Source organism: Mytilus trossulus, chromosome 12 (genome assembly GCF_036588685.1).
Source record: "Mytilus trossulus isolate FHL-02 chromosome 12, PNRI_Mtr1.1.1.hap1, whole genome shotgun sequence".
In the NCBI taxonomy this organism is placed as follows: domain Eukaryota; kingdom Metazoa; phylum Mollusca; class Bivalvia; order Mytilida; family Mytilidae; genus Mytilus; species Mytilus trossulus.
In genome coordinates, this window is record NC_086384.1 from 35,268,805 (window position 1) to 35,293,444 (window position 24,640).

At 31.4% G+C, this 24,640-nt stretch overlaps 1 protein-coding gene across 1 annotated transcript in view; it reads right to left on the reverse strand.

Moving 5' to 3' along the window:
- Nucleotides 1–20,546, reverse strand: part of LOC134692405 (uncharacterized) — a 30,143-nt gene extending 9,597 nt beyond the window's left edge. The window contains exons 1-23 of the mRNA XM_063552855.1: nt 20,537–20,546; nt 20,072–20,114; nt 19,020–19,183; nt 18,605–18,778; nt 18,010–18,219; nt 17,498–17,540; nt 17,042–17,196; nt 16,503–16,655; nt 16,037–16,255; nt 14,772–14,814; nt 14,179–14,336; nt 12,504–12,677; nt 10,040–10,252; nt 9,398–9,440; nt 8,525–8,694; nt 7,832–7,885; nt 7,007–7,192; nt 6,162–6,375; nt 5,497–5,599; nt 4,882–5,035; nt 4,186–4,415; nt 3,321–3,489; nt 1,378–1,606 (exon numbers count right to left, since the gene is read on the reverse strand). Coding sequence (XP_063408925.1) covers nt 1,378–1,606; nt 3,321–3,489; nt 4,186–4,415; nt 4,882–5,035; nt 5,497–5,599; nt 6,162–6,375; nt 7,007–7,192; nt 7,832–7,885; nt 8,525–8,694; nt 9,398–9,440; nt 10,040–10,252; nt 12,504–12,677; nt 14,179–14,336; nt 14,772–14,814; nt 16,037–16,255; nt 16,503–16,655; nt 17,042–17,196; nt 17,498–17,540; nt 18,010–18,219; nt 18,605–18,778; nt 19,020–19,183; nt 20,072–20,114; nt 20,537–20,546 — 3,311 coding nt within the window. The remainder of the gene's footprint in view (nt 1–1,377; nt 1,607–3,320; nt 3,490–4,185; nt 4,416–4,881; nt 5,036–5,496; nt 5,600–6,161; nt 6,376–7,006; nt 7,193–7,831; nt 7,886–8,524; nt 8,695–9,397; nt 9,441–10,039; nt 10,253–12,503; nt 12,678–14,178; nt 14,337–14,771; nt 14,815–16,036; nt 16,256–16,502; nt 16,656–17,041; nt 17,197–17,497; nt 17,541–18,009; nt 18,220–18,604; nt 18,779–19,019; nt 19,184–20,071; nt 20,115–20,536) is intronic.
- Between the last annotated feature and the right edge of the window lie 4,094 nt (nt 20,547–24,640).

Here is a 24,640-nt window from a genome sequence, read left to right on the forward strand (position 1 = left end):
TGACTTAGATAAACCCTGAAATCAAATTTCACAAATCCTTGTATTGTAGTTCCTGAGAAAAATGGGACGAAAAATATTCATGGGACAGACGGACTGACTGACTGACTGACGAAGGACAGACAGAGGTAAAACAGTATACCCCCCCTTTTTTAAAGCAGGGGTATAAAAAAAAGGGGGGGAAAAATATTCATGGGACAGACGGACTGACTGACTGACTGACGAAGGACAGACAGAGGTAAAACAGTATACCCCCCCTTTTTTAAAGCAGGGGTATAAAAAAAAGGGGGGGTATAATAAACTTGGATGTGTACACAGGTATTAAAGTTTCCAATGTTCTACTCACTCACTCTGTTGGTGTCTTCCCAGCTAATAAAAAGCGCAAATGTCCTATAAAAAAGCAAAAATGTCTCTCGCCCAAAATTTTGTGGGACAATTTGGGAGTTTAATTGTGAAACAATCAGGAATTGTTTTGATTGTGATTAATCTGTTTTTATAGTGTGCAGTAGGTTAGTATAGGTAACTCATGTATGATGTTGTCTCAGTTTAAGTAGCACATCAACAAGTACAAAAATGCTAGGATGGCTGGAGTAATACTTTTTGTTCAGTAGTTGAATGTTGATGTGGTTCATAAGTGTTTCTTGTTTTTTTATATAGATTAGACTGTTGATTTTCTTGTTTGAATGGTTCACACTAGTCATATTTGGGGTCAATTATAGCTTGCTTTTCAGTGCGAGCCACGGCTTTATATTGAAGATTGTACTTTGACCTATTAATGTATTTTCTTTTACAAATTCCGACTTCAATGAAGAATTGTCTCATTCTTTAATTTGGCACTCATACCACATTTTCATATATTTATAAAAAGACTCGGCACAATTCATTATTCTCTTTTCCTCTGGGTGATGCCCAAATGATTGGTGGAAATCAAATCTCGAGTTGCCATCTATATAGAATTCCAAAATGTAATCTGCAATTGTCATGCATGTATTGTCAGATGGAGCATCTACTATTAATTCTACAATGCATTCTTCAATCTTATTGTTTGGCAAGTTATCCAAATCAAAGAAATGTGTCATCCATTTTCAAAAATCCTTGTCCTTGTAATCAGCACTAAGACCTATCGACTGAATTTTACGCCACCAATTTTTCTTAGATGAAAAACTGATTGTAGTAGCAATGTTTTTTTGTAACAGCAGTATAACCATTGCACATTCAAAGGTAAATTTCTGGAAAAGTAATAAATACAAATTCTGGAAAAGTAATAAATACAAATTCTGGAAACGTAAAAAATTAGCGGATACACAATATGCCCTGTGGTACAATCAGAATGAACAACAGTTTCAGAAGACAGACATTTGTAATAAAGAGAATTGTTACCCAACATCCAATGGAAACTTGGAGAATGTCACTTCTGCTCTGGTGGGAAACTTCATATCCATTATCTGTCCCTCCACTCTCAGTTTGCCAAACAAAGGACCAAATCCAAGCCCTATTTCGGCATAAGCTGTTATTCCTGCATATGGCACAACTTCAGCAATTCCTTTCATTTCCAAAATATTGAGCCCTGCTCTAAATTTTACACCAAAGTATAGGCCAATACCAACTCCTGCAAAATATTACAGGCACTACTGCAATAAAAGTATTAATGAAGGCAAGAAAGTTGTTTCTATTTCAAAACAACAATGTATCATGTACTGTGGATTCATTCATTTTTGGAGAAACCAATTTTCATGGATAAAGATTTTTTTTTTTAGTGCAAATGCTGAGATGTCTGGCCTTTTTTACTAACCAATGGAATGTAGTTAGTCCTAAGCTTTAATACTACTACTGTGGATTCATTTATTTTCTTGGGTATCAATTTGTGTGGATTGCTGAAAACTTGCATATCCGTGGATGTTACGATTTCGTGGTTTTGTCAATCTCTGTATACAAAGCCTATTGAAAATATATTATTCGTTGAACATTTAAATTCGTGGTTTACCTAAACCCGGACCAGAGTTATTGTCCGAAAACTGGAAAATGAATGGATAAATGAAAACCCATAATTTAGAAACGTAAAATTCAAAATCCACGAAAATAAATAGAGCGCTCTCATCAATAGACAGGCATTTAATTTTCATGCAAATTGGTGAAAACTTTATTTTGAGTAACTGTCCAAAAGTATAGCTGAAAATGTCAGGTAAACATGGGTTTACAAATACAAAGTCTCAAATATTTCTTTTACTTTTAAGGTAAAATGGATGCAAATTGGGTATTCTGTGCAATTTTGGTACTGCTATGTTATACTTAGTATTGTTGTTTATTTAAGAAATAATTCATGGAAGTAATAGATTTGTTGGACACATACACATTGCCTGGGCTGTGATATTCAAATTTTATACTGAGCCTAAGAATTTCATATGACAAATTCATGAATGAAATTTAGTTTTTAAAAAGTGTAGAACCACCGATGATTTCTTTCTTTCAGGTTAAGTACTTCGAGCATGCTTTCAGTAACTGATATAATTCCAAAAAAAAAAAGATAAGTTGTATGTCTTAATTACATTGTTTAAAATAACTAGAGGCTCTCAAGAGCCTGAATCGCTCACCTGACTCTACTTATGTTTTTGAAATCATATAAAAAAAAAAGATAAAATTTGGCTACAAAGTTACAAAACTTGGTCAGCACCTCTTAAGGAACATTCACGCTATTTTGGGTTTCATTCCATTCAGTGGTTCTCTAAAAGAAACCTTTGTATTCATTTCCCGTAGGGTCCTATGTTAAACTAAAGCCCTGGCTGGTGGCCATCTTGGATGATGGATTGATTACAAAGTAACAACACTTGGTCAGCATCTCAAAAGAAATATTTATGCTATGTTTGATTTCATTCCATTCAATGGTTCTCTAAAGAAGTCATTTGTATTCATTTCCCATAGGGTTCTATGTTAAACTAAGTCCCCTGCTGGTGGCCATCTTGGATGATAGATCGGCTACAAAGTAACAACACATGGTCAGTACCTCATAAGAAATATTTATGCCATGTTTGTTTACATTTCATTCAGTGGTTCTTTAAAAGAAGTCATTTGTATGCCTTTCGCATAGGGTTCTATGTTAAACAAGTCCCCCACTGACGTCCATCTTGGATAATGGATCGGCTACAAAGTAACAACACTTGGTCAATACCTCATAAGGAACATTCATGCCATGTTTGGTTTTATTCCATTCAGTGGTTCTCTAGAAGAAGTTCAAAATGTAATATGTTAACGATGACAAAGACGGACGCCAAGTGATGAGAAAAGCTCACTTGGCCCTTCGAGCCAGGTGAGCTAAATACACTTACTATAGGCAAGATTAATAAATCCACCAATACGAATTATTTTTGGGCCTTTTTTAGGATATTCTATTTTTTTAGATTGTCTTGGAAGAGGAATTTCTCCCCACATAACAAGATCCTCTGATTTGAAAACATCTGATCCTCCTCCAAGTATTTTCCCCAAAAATTCTGATGTCTGAAAGAAAAATTAACAATATAAAAACGTATGAATATAAAGTCTTCAATCTTTATATATTCACAAAATACTACACACTAACAACATAGAAAAGAAATATGCATTATCTAAAATCTAGTATCAAATCAGTCCAAATATCACTGCAAAAAATAGAAACATAAAATCATCTGATGGTAAAATGTAATATGACTTATGATATTCCAAAATTATTCAATTTCAAAGTGGAAGCTGTGAAATAACCAGGTTTTATTACACTCACCATATTATAACATCAATATATGTCATTACACAAGTTTATGAAGAAGAAAAGAAGATTAAACAACTTATCATTTAATTAGCTCTGGAATATAACTGTCATAATTATGGAAAAGTACATGAGAATACTGTAAATTCAGAAATTATTGCGAAAAATGCGAGTGTTGGAAACACACTGATTTAAACTTGCATTTTAAAGTATTTTATATGAATTAAACATTTTTTTCTCTCAAAATCGTAAAAATTAAAATCACATTCAAGTCTAAATTGACAAATTCGCAATAACAAATGAACGCAATAAATTTTCTGAATTAACAGTATACAAATATAATTTAAAAAGCAACTGCTTATCATATTTACGAAAAAAAATAAGAATTCAGAGTACTGGTTAGTATAACCTTCTTGCATAGTATTTCATGAAATTTATTACTAAAATATTACTAGAGCTCTGAATAAATCTCTAAGCTGGTCCATAAGCTTTATAATTTCCACTGGATCTACATTCTTAACATCTAGCAGGTTTTCTATATCTCCTATCGTCATGTTAGCCAGCTTTTGTCCAAGCAATTTTACTCCTGCATTTGTCAAACCATGTCCAACAACATATGCCTGTTTGGTTCTTCCTTGTATGTCCAATGTAGAACTCCCCATCATGGTTGTCATCATTTCACCTAAAAGAAGATTATAATCATAAGGTATATTCAATATTTTTTGGTAAAATATATAACTGACCAAAGTAGGATGACAGTAAAAAGCATTGTTGCAGCAACCTAACAATTCAAGTAGCGTAGAGTTTACAATATTACCATCAAGATTGGCAAAACACTTTATTGGTCAGTATCTGGAACTGTTGTCTGAACTTCATTCAACTTTCTTAGTTTAATAGTTGAAACTTTAGGGACAGCTATTTGACATGAAATAGTGGAGTGGTAAGAAAATATCATGTTACATCCCATTTTGTAGCAAGATATTGAGTAAACATAAATATTTTACAATTTTAATAATATTATACTGGTTAAGATGAAACATTTAGAGATCATATCTGGGACCAGTACATAAACAAAACAAAAATTCTATGAATATCATATATCATCCCACAAAGTGCATCAATAGCTGATGCATTTTTGCTAAATTTACCTCCAGTTACATTTCCAGTGGTATCTATGTCAGTAGCAATAGCTATTGTAGCAGGATTGTTCCATCCAAGAGCTTTCATTGCAGACTTTACACTTGTTTTTGTGTCTGTCCCTGGTAAAACTGCTCCAATGAGATTCTCTTGTATTTGACCCAGCTGAAAAAAATGACTGAAAGTGCTTAATAATCTGATTAAAATTAGTGTAGTTGTTTTTCTAGTCTGAATAGTAATTACAACTTAAAACAATCTTGATTTTTGGTCTGTTATCAAGCTACAGTGCAATGTCAGCTGTTTTTATTCATTTTTTTCGCAAATATTTTTTTTATGGAAAAAAAAAATATGGCAAAGTTATCTGTAGATGCAAGTCAACTAGTCTGTCTCATGCAAGGAACCTGTTATTCAGTAGTTGTCGTTTTTTTTTAATAATATTTGTAATTCGCTAGTTCTTTTTTTCTTTACATAAATCAGGCCATTACTTTTCCCATTTGAATTGTTTTACGTTTGTCATTTTAGGGCGTTTATAGCTGACTTAGAATGCGCCATGAGTTTTGCAGTGTATTACTATAATGAACTTCTATGGTAGATTTTTCAAACAGTATAATTTACTGTAGTCATACCTCGAAATTCTTAACGTCTAGTAGATATTTCTCTATTCCTTCTGAGGAAACTTGTTGTTCTATCAACATTCTGATACTATCTTTAAAACTTGATACAGATGGTCTAAAAACAAATACAGAAGTATGAAATATTTTATTTAAGATAGAGTAAAAGATATCAGACTTAATATTAGTTAAATCATAGAATTTACTGAACAAAATAAACTTATTTTGATTCAAGTAGCCTTTGTTAAATTAATTACTATAAAGGTAGATCTCTTCAGCTCTACAACTAGCTACCTTCATAATAGGAATTGTTTAAAAAAAAAAAACGAGCCAACTCCCATGAAATTGTTCTGCATATAAAAATGGGTCAATACCTAAAGTGAACTGAATTGTTATGAAAGTAAATATATTTTAGTTTTTCATTGATTTGAATAAAAGGAGTTAGGTAGTTTACATCAACAAGATAGCAACCATCAAAAAAAATAAATTACAAAAGACTTAGAGGTCACCACTTTTAAAAATGGAAACCCATATTTTCCTTAGAACTGTGCACGATATTACCTCAATATATTTACTTATCTTTACAATATTCTATAAAAAAAAAATCCCCAAAAACAAGTTATTCAAATGCATTTTTTACAACTTTGTTAATTAAACTGTGTTTCTATTTTATGACATACTCTGTGATAGATCTTCGTCTTCTCTTTTTCCTTCTTGTTGTTGATGAACATTTCACATTTGCTGCCTTCAATAATGATGTTGTTTTACAGAATTCTCCAGCAAGGTAGCAAACTTGTAGGTCAATAGTGACTCCATATGTAGTCGGATTGAGTCCTGTAGCTATGGTATAGTTATACTGGAAAGCATCACCTATATTCTCTGTCACTACTTTACCTAATTACAATAAAAAAATTATAAAGATTTGTTTTCTTTAATGTCTTAAACATATTGGTAGTAACCTCATCTTAAGCATGGACAGGTAAGTTTCAGCAGCTGCTTTACATACCACATGGTTCATCTTTCATTTTGTTATTGAATTGCTGTTCAACATTATGTTCCAGTTTAAATACATATTCAAAATTTATTTCTCCTCATGGTGGAAATCACTCTTACATTTAACAATTGTCTACGCACACAAACAACTTCTTGAAAATTATAAAGAATGGTGTGATATAAACTACAGAGGTGTTTACCCCTACCTCAGTCTATCAGTAGTATTAAACAATTTCTCAAAAGTATCACTGGTGAGTGTGAACTTACTAGGGGGTCTAGGGCATGCCCCTACTTATAAACATAGATGCAAAATACTGTAGTCTGATACCAGATCAGAAAGATTTTTTTTCTCAATTTTACAAATCCCTGTTTTAACTAATAATATTTTTTACTGTTAATTAAAATCTGTAGTGGTAAATACCTTTGAAACTATTTTCTCCACTTTCTTACTATGATGCATACCTTTTAAACATACAAGTGTCTGTAACATAAAATAAAGTTTTGTTTCTAATCTGATAAAAGTTTCACTTACTTTTTTCAGGAGTTTTCTGCCACAGTTTTCTTTCAACACTATATTCTAATAAGGTGCAGGATATGAAGTGGAATGTCACATTGATATTTCTTTCTCCATTTATAAAAGTTAATGGAAGACAGCATGTTATACCTTGACAGTCAGGAGTAGCAGAACAACTGGTAGATTCTACACTAAAGCTACAACCTACAACAACATAAAATATCAATTAAATGATTAAGGAGGATCAAAACACATGGTTCTGGACATTGAGAGGTAGACAGTCTTTAGAGCTAATATCCTAATGATTGTGGAGTAAAACTTTAGGTAGCTTGCTTGCTTTGTTTGTATTGACGCTCACTCAAGCTTTGTTATTTAGATTGACATCTTCAAACAATGTTTATAGGCATTATCCCAAATACAATGGTACAATATACAAACAAAGCAAGCAAGCTTACCAATGTCTTGCTCTACATGCATTAGGAAAATAACTCAAATACCTTTCCTAAATTTATAACGAGCAAATTTATAATGAAAAACATAAAATCTTCATACAGTCCCAGACAATGCCAAATACCTTGTCAGTTTCTCATTCAATTTTTTTTTAAAAGAGTGCATATAAAAAAAGCTTTGTATTGACAATGAAATATTTTAAAAGTAATGCCTTAATCTAATATCTTTAACAAGCATAATTTGAACTGTGTTTTGTTTGGAAAATAAACATGTAATGGGAAAATAAATACATGAACAAATTACACATTAAAGTACATAAAAGTATCAAAATATGCCTGATTTTAATATTTTGAGACCATATTTAATACATGTTTTGTGATGTTTAATACTCACTACTTGTAGCAGGTGATGAACATTCAGTCTGTTGCCATAAATCAAAGGAGATTCCTGAAATTCAGAAATAGTTAAATTCTCAGAATCCAATCACTGATAATATATATATTCAATTTCTGTCATAACTAAAAAAAATAAAAATGTGAGTCTTACAAGGAAGACATGTAGAACCTGAGGTCTCCAAATACAATAAACTGAATTTGTGTAGTCTCATGTTTTTGTATGGAGAACCTCAAAACCATGGAGATCTTAAATAACAGGTACACATCTGCATCTCCTGTAGAAGAATTTATTTTAGTCTTGGTGAATTATTGCAGTCAGGATTTGAAGATTTACAAAGTATAACAAGGACAATCATTGTCAATGCAGACAATCAAAGAGAACAGATGCAATCCCTTTGAGCCGTTAAAATCTTAAACCTGTTAGGCAACACAATTAAATCAATGTTTAAACCCCCTCTTGCATTGATCTATAGATGAGTGTTTGATATATGATATGCATATTTTTATAAATGTTTGTTATATTTTGGTTTTCAGTTTACAGTTGATAAATACCATTAGATGACATTGTGACATTAAATATGCTGCCGAAGAAAGCTATTTAGTTTCAGTTTTTTTTAATATTAGCAAGACCATCATTTGATAATCTATATGTAACTGACTGATTGATGTAAAAATTAATTATATATTATACCTTTAAATGGAGCTCTTTGTACATTGAGATCACACTGGGAATACAGAAGATTGGAATCTTCCATGACTGTGTATTCATTCAGGCATACCGTACCATTCTCTTCAAAACAGGCCTTGATTTTTACATCTAGGGAGAATAACTTTTCAGATGGAATGTGATGGATAGCAAATCTAAATAAATAAAATCAATTTTTAATATGAGAATGAGATACCATTAAATCAAACCTACACAAAAGCATCCCTGCCTGCAGCCCTACTGAGTCAGGCAACTGGAAAGAAACACAAACTAGACATATCATCATGATAGACATTCTACCAGAAAAAAGCTTCAGATTTGCAGGCATTATAGACAAGTCTGAGAATGATTTTCCAAGGACTATTATTCTGTCTAAACATATTTTTGAACTGTAAGGCATCTCTATACACTAGGTAAAATAAATCAGCTCAAGGTATACAGGTATTTCCCCCTAATAAAAGGTTTCATCTAGAAAAAAAAAATTATTTTGTTTTGTGTCCAAGAGACATTATATGTTGGCTAACTGGAATGCAACACAAAACTTATCCTGTAAGTCATTATCATATATCAATGACCAAACATTAGATCAATGTTTACAGGCAAATTAAAAAACAGACTCAAGATAACTGCTTGATGTACAGAGAGGTGTAGTGAGAAACCAGAAGCATTACATTGTCGTTTTCTAAATACCAGACCAGGCAGGATTCTAAGTAATGATAGAAATCCACGTTTTACAATATTGAAAGGCAATGACTGTGAATCCGTAACTATTTGACTTTGACCGTTGTAGCTTAGTTTTGATAGAAAAACCGGAACAATGACGAAAAAATCGTAATGGTTGGCATCTATGATACTTACACAAGCTGTAAAACGCCATGAATCTGTACATTCTCTATTTTACCTGAAATATATTTAACACTCAGTAAACATCACATTCTTTTTCTGTAAATTGTTCAATTATTTAAATGTTGATTGATTGATTGGTGTTAAACACCACTTCCAACACTTGTGCTATTTCATGGCAGTCAGTTTTTATTGGTGAAAGAAGCCAGAAGGCTTGGAAAGAACCACTGACATTCAGTAGGAATTTAAATAAAACAATATAATGTGGGTTCCCATGTCATTAATTTAAAACCCTATATTGTGGATTCATTTAATTTCATGGATTGAGGAAAAGCTGTATTTATGTGGATTTCAATTTAATGGATTTGCCTGGATAAGTGTCCACATACAATCATATGCATACTTCCTTCGGACAAAATTAAATTCATGTTTGACTTTTACCCATGATATCAGCAAAACTTGGTATGAATAATAATCAATCCAAGTTCATTAATATTTCATAATTTAAAAGATGTTCTGGAACAAACCTGTGTTTGTTAGTACTATTTAATCAAATTTAAGTAAACTATTCAATATCATAATATAGCAGTTTTTATCTTAAATACTTTTCTTTTCTATATCATAGTTGTAAAGTAAAAATTTATTTCTTAAACATACCCCATTCATAATCCATCAGATTGAATTCAAAGTGGTTTTCCTCTAGGTATACATCAAGTATATAATCACATGTTCTGAGATTGACAGAGGCATAAACATATCTTTTAAGAACAGGAATTTCAGCACAGCATGTAACTGAATCACAGTACTCAGTAATGTGACATGCAACACTCTCATTTAACTGGACCAAAGGTGTTGTGATATTTGAACAATCTACAAAAAAAATGAAGAGCTAAATCTACATTCAGGCAAAAAACTGAGAGAAACAAATACATTTGCATGATTTGCCCAAATACTCGATAACAGATTTAAAAAAACAAAACCAAATAGATATGATTAAGTCATCAATAGCAATCACAGAGCTATCATAGTCACATAAAATATTCCTTACTAGGTATTTTTGGCTAAGGTGTTTTTTTCAAAGCTTTAAAAGAAATCAGTAATTTATGGGAAAATTGGGAAATTTAACTCGGAAGTAAGATAAGGAGAGTAAAACCTCCCTCTCTAACCAATATATCAATATAATTTATATATGAAATATTTTCAAATCCTAAAAAAAAATCTTATCCTGATTTAGAGTAATTTCTCGCAATTTGATTGGCTGATATTGTCCTAATAAATTTCAGTACAATTTTTTATTACGTCAATAGGAATTATCACCCTTATTTATTACGTCAATTGGGATTATCTCCCTTCTACCATTGACCTAGTCATTTTTTTTTTAAATGAGTTGCTTCATAGTTCTTATATTTAAATTTTTCACAGTTTTAGATTAAATATCTAAAATATATTTGGTTGATGATGTCATTATATTGAATTTAAATATAACAAGAATGTGTCCATAGTACACGGATGCCCCACTCGCACTATAACTTTCCATGTTCAGTGGACCGTGAAATTGGGGTCAAAACTTTGATATGGAATTAAAAGTAGAAAGATCATATCATAGGGAACATGTGTACTAAGTTTCAAGTTGATGTGACTTAAACTTCATCAAAAACTACCTTGACCAAAAACTTTAACCTGAACTTCGCACTATCATTTTCTATGTTCAGTGGACCATGAAATTGGGGTCAAAACTATAATTTGGCATTAAAATTAGAAAGATCATATCATGGGGAACATGTGTAATAAGTTTCAATTTGATTGGACTTCCAACTTCATCAAAAACTACCTTGACCAAAAACTTTAACCTGAACTTTTGCACTATTATTTTCTATGTTCAGTGGACCATGAAATTGGGGTAAAAACTATAATTTGGCATTAAATTTAGAAAGATCATATCATGGGGAACATGTGTAATAAGTTTCAAGTTGATTGGACTTCAACTTCATCAAAAACTACCTTGACCAAAAACTTTAACCTGAACTTTTGCACTATTATTTTCTATGTTCAGTGGACCATGAAATTGGGGTCAAAACTATAATTTGGCATTAAAATTAGAAAGATCATATCATGGGGAACATGTGTAATAAGTTTCAAGTTGATCGGACTTCAACTTCATCAAAAACTACCTTGACCAAAAACTTTAACCTGAAGCAAGACGAACGAACGGAATAACGAACGAACAGACGAACCAACGGACGAACGAACGGACGAACGAATGAATGGAGGCACAGACCAGAAAACATAATGCCCCTCTACTATCGTAGGTGGGGCATAAAAATATGTAATATAACAAAATCAGGATAAATTTGTTACACAGTGTTCAATTGTCCTAATACGGAATTCGCCTCAACCGATATGAATTTTATTGACCTGATAAATTCTCGTATTAGGACAATCACACACTGTTTAACTAATATTCTAACATGACGTCCTTCAAACGCTTTGAGTACACACCCGTGGTAAAATATGAATATATTGCATTGGCTGTTCCGATCGTACTCCCACGTCATAAGTTTTTTATGAATGAAGTACCCGACGTCATAGAATGATGACTTTATAATTTAAGCATTTTCCGCGAAAAAACACGCTTTTGATACCGAAAATCATCACAACAAAGAAACGTAAACAAATGATGCTAAAATGTGGTTTAAGCCATTTTTTTTATATACATAGAAGACATATAAGAAAATTATCATTAAAATTCATCCAAATCTATCTAAATAAGTTTTTTGAAAAGTTCTAGCTTGTCACTTATTCTGTTTGTTCCGTTCTTTTACGCCAATCTAAAAGTGCGTTAATTTATGGGAACAGCAAATAATGGCCTCCACCTAGAGCGCTTCGATCCAAAACAATTGCCGTATTTGTCCTATTAGAATCGAAATAATTCATGGGGGCTTGAATATATCTAGATTTTACCACGGGTTGTCCCTTTATGCCGATATTTTACCCCTCGCTATCGCTCAGGGTAAAATATTTGTCATAAAGGGCCAACCCGTGGTAAAATCATGATATATTCAAGCCCCCATGAATTATTTCTTAATTATCTTATAGAAAATATATAATATATATAAATTACCATTACTCCATCCATCAATAGAACCATTAAATGGAGGAGCGTAGATACTGCATTTATTTGACCATCCCATGTAATCAGAAAGTCCCAGTTCTGTGATCAAGTCACTAGCAGTGGCATCATCTATACTGTTCATGTCAAGACTTTTATCTGATAACCAAGAACTCAATGAAAAGGCTGTAAAAAAATGAAAATGTTAAAGTACAGCTTGATAAGTCATATCCAGTCTAATAGTCAGTGAAACTGCCTTTCAAATAGGGTTATTACAATTAGGAGATAACTGTATTGTATTTTGAGCTCCGACGGCATCAATTGGGGATTTGATGGTCGCAAATTAAGTTTACTGGCGACGCGTTAGCGGAGACAGTAAACGGTTATTTGCGACCATCAAATCCCCAATTGATGCCGTCGGAGCTTAAAATACAATATTGTTATCTGCATTCTAATGAAACTGACAGAAAACAACTTTAAAACATGTATTTAAAATCTATCATATGCCGTCTGCGCTTGCGTATACGTCCCATATAGCATCAATTGTCAATTGATGCCATGTAAAAAAGTGACGTTATCCAATCAAAATGAACGTTACAAACATTATTGCATTAGAATTCCAGTTGGAGTGTTAAATGACATCTGCTATGGTTTAGATTTACCACCAGGATATTCACCATGTTTCACATTTTAATAACCCAATAATACAAGTTCCTTGTTTTAATAATGTTATGCATTATGTTATAATTTATGTTCAAAAATGATATATCGAAAATATGGATAGGGCAGTTTTTAAATATGCATGACATTGTTTACCATATTACAGATGATTACAAACAAGAATGTGTCCAAAGTACACAGATGCCCCACTCGACATATCATTTTCCATAGACCATGAATTGAGTAAAAATCTAATTTGGCATTAAAATTAAAAAAGATTACTATAGGGAATAGGTGTACTACTTTTCAAGTTGATTGGACTTCAATTTCATCAAAAACTACCTTGACCAAAAACTTTAACCTGAAACTCCCACTTTCTATTTCAAGTGGACTGTGAAATTTGGGTCAAAAGTCTAATTTGGCATTAAAATTAGAAAGATCATATCATAAGCAACAAGTATACTAAGTTTCAAGTTGATTAGACTTCAGCTTCATCAAAAACTACCTTGACCAAAAATTTAACCTGAAACTCCCACTTTCATTTTCTATTTAAGTGGACTGTGAAATTTGGGTCAAAAGTCTAATTTGGCATTAAAATTAGAAAGATCATATCATAAACAACAAGTGTGCTAAGTTTCAAGTTGATTGGACCTCAGCTTCATCAAAAACTATCTTGACCAAAAACCTTTAACCTGAAGCAGGACGAAGGAACAAAAGAATGAACGAACAGACGAACAGAGCCACAGACCAGAAAACATAATGCCCCTCTACTATCGTAGGTGGGGCATAAAACAGACGAACAGAGTGACAGACCAGAAAACATAATGCCCCTCTACTATTGTAGGTGGGGCATAAAAAGATTAAGCATTGTACATAATGAACCTTTTGGACCCTACGAATAATGAATATAATACAGGGCATAAATATTCTGTAATATAGACAAAGTCAACAAAAATATTATTTGACATGAACATTGATTCTGATATTTTCTGAAGTATAACTTCTTCTGGTATAAGATTATACATACAAGAGTTCAAGAAGCCAGGAGCTTGATCACAATGCTGACGATTAACTGTAGTCTCATTAAAAATCTCAATCTCTAGTTCACAGTTATCTGGTTCAAAGCAAACATTTATATCTAAGTGCAAGCTAAATGTTTCAGGCGAGTCTTTATCTAAGATATACCTAGAATAAAACAAATTTGTTACAAATTACATACACTCATAAAGAAATGATCTGTTTAAAAATGTGATGCAAAAGACTCATTTAAATTCAAAACCAAGTCTGAAATGCATTGCAGGTTATACAAAGAGTCAGTCTCTAACCATATATTATGAACATCTCATAAGAGTTATGTGAAGAAATATTTGTGAAAAAAAGGTTAAAGTCTCAAATGGATTGCTTGCAATTTTTGCGAATATTTAAAATGGAATGTTTACAATATAGTTGAATTTACAAAGGTTGTAAATTTTGCAGGAAAAAGACAGTCTGGAAAATGTGCAAAAGTAATTTTGGACTACCGACACTACAGGGTTTGTTTTCATCACTTATCATTTAAATCCTGAACATTTTTAAACTAAGCATCGTATAAGCAGGCTCTATTGTCAAGCCTTTACTTACTCTAGTGTCACTATCCCAAATAGTCCAAATATGTTCTTTTGCCCTAAAAAAAAATAGGTATTAAAAATGTATAAAAAATCTATGATCTATTTACATACAAGACAGGTCACAAATTTCACTTCTTATTTTTTAAAGTTTCAGAATAAGAATTTGGGGCCTGGCAGATAAAAGTGCTAACACATAACCACTTTTCATTCTCAAGCTGCATACAGATAGAATAAATATTCTCACACATTACAACTCTGTACTGTCAAGTTGTTGACAAAATATGAAGTCCTTCTTGTGATTAGGGTTACCAAAATATTTGTTGCATGAATGGACAGCTGGACAATATCACCCCCTCTTCTTATTGCGAACCCTATTGAACCTTTCTATAGATTCACCTGCAAGTTACCTGTCCATTTAAACTTTTGGCAGTTCTATTGTCCCATCTAACAAATACAACAGGTTTTGTTCTCTGTATAGTTTATTCACCAGGACCTTTAAATTTCTTCTAAGAGAAATATATCACTCATTGATTAATCTACCTTAGTAAAAAATTTATCTGCTAAATTGATAGAAATTACAAGTTTCACATAAAAAAATGCCTGTGATTTCGTGTTTATTAAACATTTATAATATTTTTTTCAATATGTTCAAAATAAATAATAACTTAATCATAAACAGTTTGTTTTTAAAATAAAAAGTATTGTTCGTATGAAAATTTGCATTTTTTAGTTTTTGTTTAGTAATACTTTTAAGAAGGCCTTAATATGTTAACATTAACATTTTTAGGTTTTTTTTATCAATTTTTTTTTGGAAATAGGAATAATGTTAATTTTTTTTAGGAATCAACTTTTATTAATGTTTGAATCAGTGTTTACATTCAACAGATTAAAATATATAATACATTCAAACTCATATACAGTTTTTTATAAATAGTACACATGTGATTTCCATCCAATTAAGCAGATAAATTTTTTACTCAGGTAGATTAATCAATGAGTGATAGATTTCTCTTAGAAGAAATTTAAAGGTCCTGGTGAATAAACTATACAGAGAACAATACCTGTTGTATTTGTTAGATGGGACAATAGAACTGCCAAAAGTTTAAATGGACAGGTAACTTGCAGGTGAATCTATAGAAAGGTTCAATAGGGTTCGCTATAAAAGAGTAGAGAATTGTTCTCAAGATTTGGTTCATGCAAGTATTTCGTAAATGTTTTTATCAGGCTCTGTCAGTCTGATAAATATTGACATAACATATTTTTTCTTAACAATCATACCATATAAAACATCTGACAACTTCAAGTCTTGTTTTAAGTTGTCTATTTGCAGCCGTAAGTTGTTTCTGCATTCATTGATTTCAAAGACAATTGAAACTGATGTGTCTAAGATAGGTAGATTGATACAACATTCAACACTTGTACAATCTAATGATAGCCTGCAGGAAAATCTATCATGTCTGTCTGTTGGTACTACTTTTATAATCGCAGAACCACAATCTATAATAATAAATACAGAAGATATCTAAGATTAGCATCTTTTAAATAACTTTTTAAAATTGAGTTGTATGGGCAATGCACTTTGTATCTCTTTTACTTATTTTTCTCCATTGAATTAATGAAAATTTATTTAGAAAAATGCATATGTAAAAAGTGACAAAAATATAAAAATTTCATCATCACCGCACTGGTATTCTTAAAAATGTTAGTAAAAAAACATCTTTTTAAAATAGGTAATCAGACTAACCATTGCTACTTGCAAGTGTATGACTGCAAGATTGTGGTTTGAGAAACTTGTCAATGTTTAAGTCCTGTTTCAGTTGAACCTCTGCCCAAAGTGGTAAACTCTCTGTGGATTTTGGTAAGCTCTTCTCATCAAGCCAAGCATCCAAGGAAAATTCTAAAACAAGTCAAAAACCTTGATATACCTATCTGTAATTATTTAAATTACAATCAATACTAATAAATTTTCAAACATATCTATGTAGATTTTTATAATTATAGCTGAATACAACCATCTCATGCATTTATTGTTTTTGTGCTAATCCTTAATTAATTCAAAGAGCTTCAGATCGAGAAAAAAATTAAATTACTGCAACTTATTTTCTTGGATACTTTATTTCAAGTTTTATCCTTTCTATTTCATTTTCGGCTATTTAATTTCACGATTTCCAAATTATTTGATGTAGTTTAATAAAGAATGATACAAATCTAAAATATTTGCATTGATTTACTTTTGCGTCATTTTCTAAAAGTGAAAATTATGCTGGTTAAAATTATAGTCACCATTTTCCATTGATCTATCACAGACTCCCTTAGAGAATTTCACACCATCTAGTATGACTTCATCTACAGAGCAGGTATCATTTGATTCTAGGCATATTAAAACAGTCAGGTACACCATGTAGTTATTTTCTGCTGCTAAGTTGTAAATTATGGTTCTAAAAAATATATGTAAATATGTTAAAAATTTAGAGGAACAAGGCTGTCTTATATTTGAATAAAATTAAGCAATGGAATTCAAATTTAAGCTTCTGTGACATTTTAATAAAAATAAGGAGATGTGGTATGATTGCCAAATGAGACAACTATCAACCAAAGTTCAAATAAAGTGGATGTTAGCAATAATAGGACTGAAACTTTACCACAAATTCAAGCCCTGTCTTCCAATTTGTTATAAACTTAGTAAAGTACAGGTTCTGTTAAAGCTGAACAATAAAAAACACATATCAAATATCTTACTCAGTGTTCACTACCCCTACAAGTCCATGCTCTAGCTGGGTACCTGAAATTCAAATGAAATTATACATACAATCATGATAATTGAGCTACAAGCCTTTTAAAATATTTTGTGGTATTTAAATTTTACAGTCATTAGTTTGAGCTGTAAAATAAGTCTAAATATTACACATATCATACATTCAAGAACCAAACAAATATAATGTCATACAAACTATCCACGTATAACAATTTAAAATTTTGACTTATATATAATACAGTAAATCTTCTCTGTCAAAGCTACATATTTGTTAATCTTGTTTCAGTGTTCATTTTAGAAAACATCAGTCTTTATATGCTTATTTGACACTGAAAATTTATCTTTATTTTAATGCAATAACTTTATGTTCCCAGCCACACTCTTCTTTATTTTCAAAAGTGAAGCACAAGTGCTAAAAGCTCTTACCAGTAAAAATACCAGATGAAAAATTTCTCAATCTACAACTCATTTTTTTTTGTCTATGCCACATTCTTACCCCATTTGTAATCTACCAGTGAGACATCTATAGACAATCTTTCCAGTTGTAAAGTCAGTCTACTATTACAATGGTCTATAGACAGTGATATTTCCATTGTTCTGTCAAGATTTTCTATATCAACACAACAGCTGATCTTGTTACAAGTTGAATCCAGGTTACAGCTAACAGATCCAGTCAGATTGGTTAGGTCTTCATTATTAATGCATACTAAAATTTATTAAAATTCACATACATTAAGTTGGAAATAAGAAATTACATTTAATGTGATCCATAGGGTATTAAACAAATTTAAATCTTATAGTAAATGCAAAATTTTCTTTAGGTTGGTTATTCATATTTTGGCAAAGACCATGAAAATTGGTACCCATGTACAGAATATGTTAAGACTTGGTAATAGAAATAATGAATCTTTATTTTTCTTTTAACATCACTATCAAAAGAAGGATACAGTATGTCAGTAATTTATATGAATCTCTAACGCAGTTATAATTTGCCAACTGTTAAATATATAATACAGAAGAAGCAATCGTAACTGTATATGCATCGACTTTATTAACATTTAAGATAAAGTAAGTATTTGTCTCCTACTTACATGAATTCCATCCTTTGATAGATGGAATATATGGATCACTGGAACGATTACATCTTGTAGACAGGAGGTAGTAAGATAAGCCAATATATTCAAATAACTCAGACACATCAACACTGGTCAAGCTGTCATTCAAAGAAAACCCACTTTCATTTCGCCATCTTTCTAAGGAAAAATCTGAAAAAAATCTTTTTTGTTTATGGAATCATTTCACCTTAATTTTTCATCAAATCAAAATAAAATTATCCACATGCATGAAGTTGTGTTAACATATATATGGATTTGATTATAAAAAAACCATCTGGACTGTATATAACGATTAAGCATACAGCATAATGCAAGAACACAATTTTCAGAATATACGATTTTGTTCTTTGAGTAAAGAGAAAACACATATTAAAGTCACTGAAACTATTACCCTCTTTAATAAATCCACCATTATTACTGCACTGTAAGATTGGTAGCAACATATTCTCCAGTATCACATAGTTCTGTTCACAGGTATCCAGACTCTCTGTACATATACTTATATTCTTAGATATCAGATATGAATGTTCTTTTTCAAGGTGATAGATGATCAGTCTGAAAAAAATAAAATATGTTTTCCAAAGAAAACTTGTGTAGCCTGCTGTCTCCAAGTAATACAAGCTATTACAGCTAAGTCAATGTTTCTAGTACATGTACTGAAAATGTACTGGCATGACTATTTAATAAGAGTATATATCATTAATTGGTTTCAATTAAATTGTATTCAACATATTCAACAATTTATGATAAGAGGGGAGGAGGGCATGAAGAAATATTTTATCATCAGGAAACCACATAGATTTGAATTTTGCAAGCAATAAAGGGCCATAACTCTGAAACAGATGATGCTAAATCATAGAAATTAAATTTTACCTATGTTCACCAAAATACTCCATTAACATATACTTTTAAATCAGTTTCTTGTAGTGATCTCCTATTCTTCAACCAGACCACAAAGTCTAAAATATTCCCACTGATTAAGGGCCCTAACTCCTTAACTATGATTGCTAAAAGTGACTTAAATATAACTTATATTATATAGAATGTCACAATATCAAGAAGCAGTTCTGTATAATCTGGAATAACAATTTGTGACAAAAAAGCAAACAGAGGTAAAACAGTACACCACCTCCTGTCATTTGGCAATCCTTTGGTGACTCTCCTTCTTAGGGGTATGGAATCGACCCTGTTGTGACGAATGCTCCTCCTGAAGGTTTAGGGGGAAATTACCACAATAAGTGTGTAGTGTACCAAATTATTACTGATTTAACAGTTAATTTTGTTACAAATCAAAATTTATTTATTGATGAGGGATATAACCAATATGCATAAAAGGGTGACTACTGGATGAAAAAGATCAAAGTTTCAAGAATAGTGAATAAGAATGAAATTAAGAGCTAAACATAATTCAGTATTTGTAAGGAAGAACTTGTGTATACATACTCTATGTTAGCAATTCCTGCTAAGGAAAACTGTTGTGGCTCACCTGAAAAATAAATAAATTAGATAGTAAAATGCCTTATTCATAAGAAAAAAAAGCACGTAGAAATTAAAAATATTAATTATGCAAAACAATTCATTATCCTTTAATTTTAAGAGATTGCAGACTATTCAAATATTACAGAAATTGAAACAATATTCATGGCTTTTTTTAATATGTCTAGTATCAACTGCTACTGGTATATTGGATAGTCAAATATCATATATGATATTTGTATCACCACAATTAATTTTCAATATCAATTGACTTATCAAATGCATTTCACAGATTCTTTTGAGCTATAAAAACAAACAGAGCTGTCACTGCCAACTTTAATATGCTCTCTGAAAATCATATTTTTGAGATTTTTTTTATCATTTCAAGGGTTCTAAATGCTATTATGGGTAGAGGGACAAACACACATGTACTAATCAGCATATTGACTTCACTGTATCCAAAATAAATCGTTTTTTTTTCCCTTTATCTCAAAATGTATAAATTTCATCACAATTAAGCAAGGAAAACTCATCCACATATCAATTTCTCTCAAAATCGTCTCTTTCCTTTCCCTTCCCTTTATTTTCAATCTGTATGAATTGCATTACAATCAAGCAAGGGAAACACAATTTATTGTCTGAAAACCAATTGCTTTGAACACAAGGACTTGGAATTAAGCACAACAAGAATGTGTCCCCAGTACATGGATGTCCCACTCACACTATCATTTCAGTGGACCAAGAAATTGCGATCAAAACTCTTATTTGGCATTAAAATAAGAAAAGATCATATCATTATAAGGAACATGTGTACTAAGTTTCAAGTTGATTGGACTTCAACTGTATCAAAAACTACCTTGACCAAAAACTTTAACCTGAAGCAGGACAAATGGAAGGATGAACAAACAGAGAATGAACGGACGTATGGGTCAGAAAACATAATGCCCCTCTACTATTGAAGGTGGGGATGAAAATTACCTTGCAATGTATTAACAGAATCATACAACAACAACTGAAATTTAAATTGACATTGTTATTTATGTATATGAATTAATACTTACCAAATGAAAACTCTGTTATTGAGGTGTTATATACAAAATCTTCAATGCCAACAGTAACAACATAAAAACATGGATCAACTAGTACTATGGTATGGAAGTCTCTGTTTAACTTGCTGGAATGGACACAACACTCAACACCAGTACATAATGCTGACAGATGACACGGAACCTCAACCAACTGTATATCTGATACATTCAATGGGCATGCTACAAAACAATATATTATCTTTGAATTACAATTTTATCAAGACTATCGAGAATCAGTTTGAAGTCACATCAAGTCATTATATGCCAGATTATCTCTGTTCAATTGTCTTGGAAATAGCTAGACAGTAAACAGCCACATTGATAATATAATTCCTAGGACAAAAGGCTTTAGGTTGAGTGATATTTTTTGTAGGAAATATAACAACTTTAATTGCCACAGTCACTACGATGTATAATAGATAATACAGGATTTATTTCACATGTGAATACTCCAGTTTTATTTCCATTAAGACATTACAGTATCTCATAGTATCTAATTTAATAAACAATCATAAATTTTAGAAACTTGAAACAAATAATTTCAATGATCCATTCTAAGCCTCCAATAAATTCATGGAATTTGACATTTCATCAAAAAGAATGAAAAGAAATAACTGAAATACGTTTAGCCCTTTTGTATATATAAAACTATATTACATGTATATTGATAAATTAATAAAACATTGTACAAAAAATACCATTTGTGAAAATTGAGTGCTTGAACTTGGAAATATCTTCCCCACATTGATCATCCTGTAGATATGGAGCTATGCCAGTATCTTCATACAGTAGGAGCTTTCCATAATCTGGCAGTGGAAGAGACATATTTTCTTTCTCAAGCCAATTTGTAAGGGAAAAGTCTGAAAAGAAAAAGAAATATTGCTTTTAATATCCCAACACCAAGTAACATAAGCAAAACTTTTCAAGGCAGTATATAAAATGAATTGCATTTCAACAGAATACCTTAAAATATTGAACATGAACTGGCCAAACCAATAATTTGAGTATTATCAAAATATTTAGCTTCCACCAGTTTACTACAAGCTGTGATTTTACTGGTATTAGGTGACGGAATGGACTTTCATAAGATTTCAATATTTTGCAATAGAAAAAAAACAAATTTGTTGAGACAAAAAAAACAAAAAAACAACCATGCCTATTCCACATAATTCCATCTATATCTTATGAAACCAACAATAACTTACTTGATATGTAATAGTTGTTATCCCATGCACACAAAGCCTGTGTAAGCCAGGTGTTACTAAATATCTGTGTTGACACATGACAAGATTTGTTACTCTCAAAACAAATGCTCATGTTTAGGCTCACTAAGTATTTGCTCTCTCCACTGAAATCATCTATCTCAAAAGACAGACGTAAAACACCAGCTAACCATAACTCTTCTTGTTTACCTTAAAAAATAAAACAAGATTTGTAATAGTAAAAATAAAATTTCCATGATAGTTGATTTTGAAATATCATTTAAGGTGAAAAACAGAAATTGTTTAGATGGATTTCTAACTAGTACCCTATACCATTTTTAAAATATAAAATCATAATGTTAAATCTACAGCAAATACCATAGAATTAACTATGTTAAAAAATGTAACCATTGCGGTACTTGAATTAAATGTATCAAGTTTTCAGTACAGCTTCGATGTTTTCCAATCAAGTAAAAAGGATAAGATTTTTTTACAGAAAGTAAACAGTTTTAAAATTGTATTCATGTAGCATACCCCATTGATAGTCACTGAAAGAAATGTTCCTGCGAAACCTTTCAGTGCCCACTGTGATGATTTGTTTACAAGGATCTATACTTAAGAAGGTATGGAAGGAGTATGGAATAAAGTCTACATCCACACAGCATTCTACTCTGGTACAACTTGTGCCTAAATAGCAGGTGGTTGGTTCTGGAATTGGTGGAAGGTTGATACTGTTGGTACATCCTGAAATTAATTAATAAAATTTTCACAACATTTTTGCATTTGGTCCAAGGTGTGGAGCAGGCTGATTTTTTTTTTTTTTTTTTTTTTATTACAAATTATTTTCTGATAAAAGAAAAATCTCTAAGAACACAAATGTCCCGACAGAAGCTTTGAAAATTTTCCTATTCTAAAGGGGAATAAAGCTAGAACCATAAAATGCTCACAATTCAAATTTGATCTGCCAGTTTTGGTTCTCACAATTGGTATACAAGTTTCATTAGTTTTGACGAGAAAAACTCTAAGTTACAGTGCAGAAGGGAGAAAATTTGAAATTTTTTATGTTGTAAAGGAGCATAACTTTAAAACGGTTAGTGTCTCACTGCCCAAATTCAAACTCTGCAGGTGTTGATAATTAGCATTGTGTTTGAGTATCATAAAATTTGCATGAGATCTAACTAACCTAAATAGCGGAAACCATTAGAGGGATGGAAAGTCAATGGTAACATTAAATGTCACCTATTACGTACAACAGGGGCATACAAATTTACAAACAAATATATACAAATGTGGAATATAAATTGTTTACCTTTATTCCAACCCAGGTTACTTGGGTAAAAAGGTGTTGAATGTCTTGAACATTGTTTAACATTTAAGTATGTTGATATTCCTAAGTCAATGAGTAGTTCAGAGATCATCCAATCTTGTAACTGTGATCCAGGAGCCATTGAATGCTGATGGTACCAACTCTCCAAAGAGAATCCTTTAAAACAAATGTTACCTTAACATATCTTCAAATATAATACGATGTTTTATTCTGAACTCAGTTAAATAAGTTTGGACAATGAATTTAATTTGAAACAATATGTACTATTTTGTGTTCTTTCTGACTGGGCCTGAAATTGGGGTTACTAATTTACTAAGAATAATGGCCAAAGCATATCCTATTATTAAAGGCTTGGTGTTGAATTATCGGAATTTGAGTCATGAAAGTGTGAGAAATAATTCTTCAAAAAGTTGCTTTTTATAAGCATTTTCATTTAATACCTGGGATACTGAATCCACTACTCCAGTCACACTGTTGTTTTGGTAATTTCATATTTTGTAGAATGGTGTACTTTTCTTCACACTGAGACTCTGTGCTCTCATAACAAAACCTAATTCTCATATTTACAAGGTAATATCTCTCAGTGTACAGGTCCTCTATGCTGTATCTGTTAACAAATTAGATAAATTTGATAAATAATATTTGGTTTGTCCCCCAAAATAAATTTTCCATAGCATTCTCTATAAATTACATGTGCGATGTTTGAAGTAAACGTTATAATTCTTTCCAAAATTTCATGGACTGTTGCCTTATACCTTTAGAAACCAAGTTAAAGGCAGAGATTATCTAAATAAATGGCCCCGTCTTGCATGTAACCATATAAAGGTCATAAATACAGAAAGGGGAGAGTGACCACACCCAACTTTCAATTTGATCTGAGTTTTGTGTTAATGAGCATCATGTAGAAGTTTTATAATGC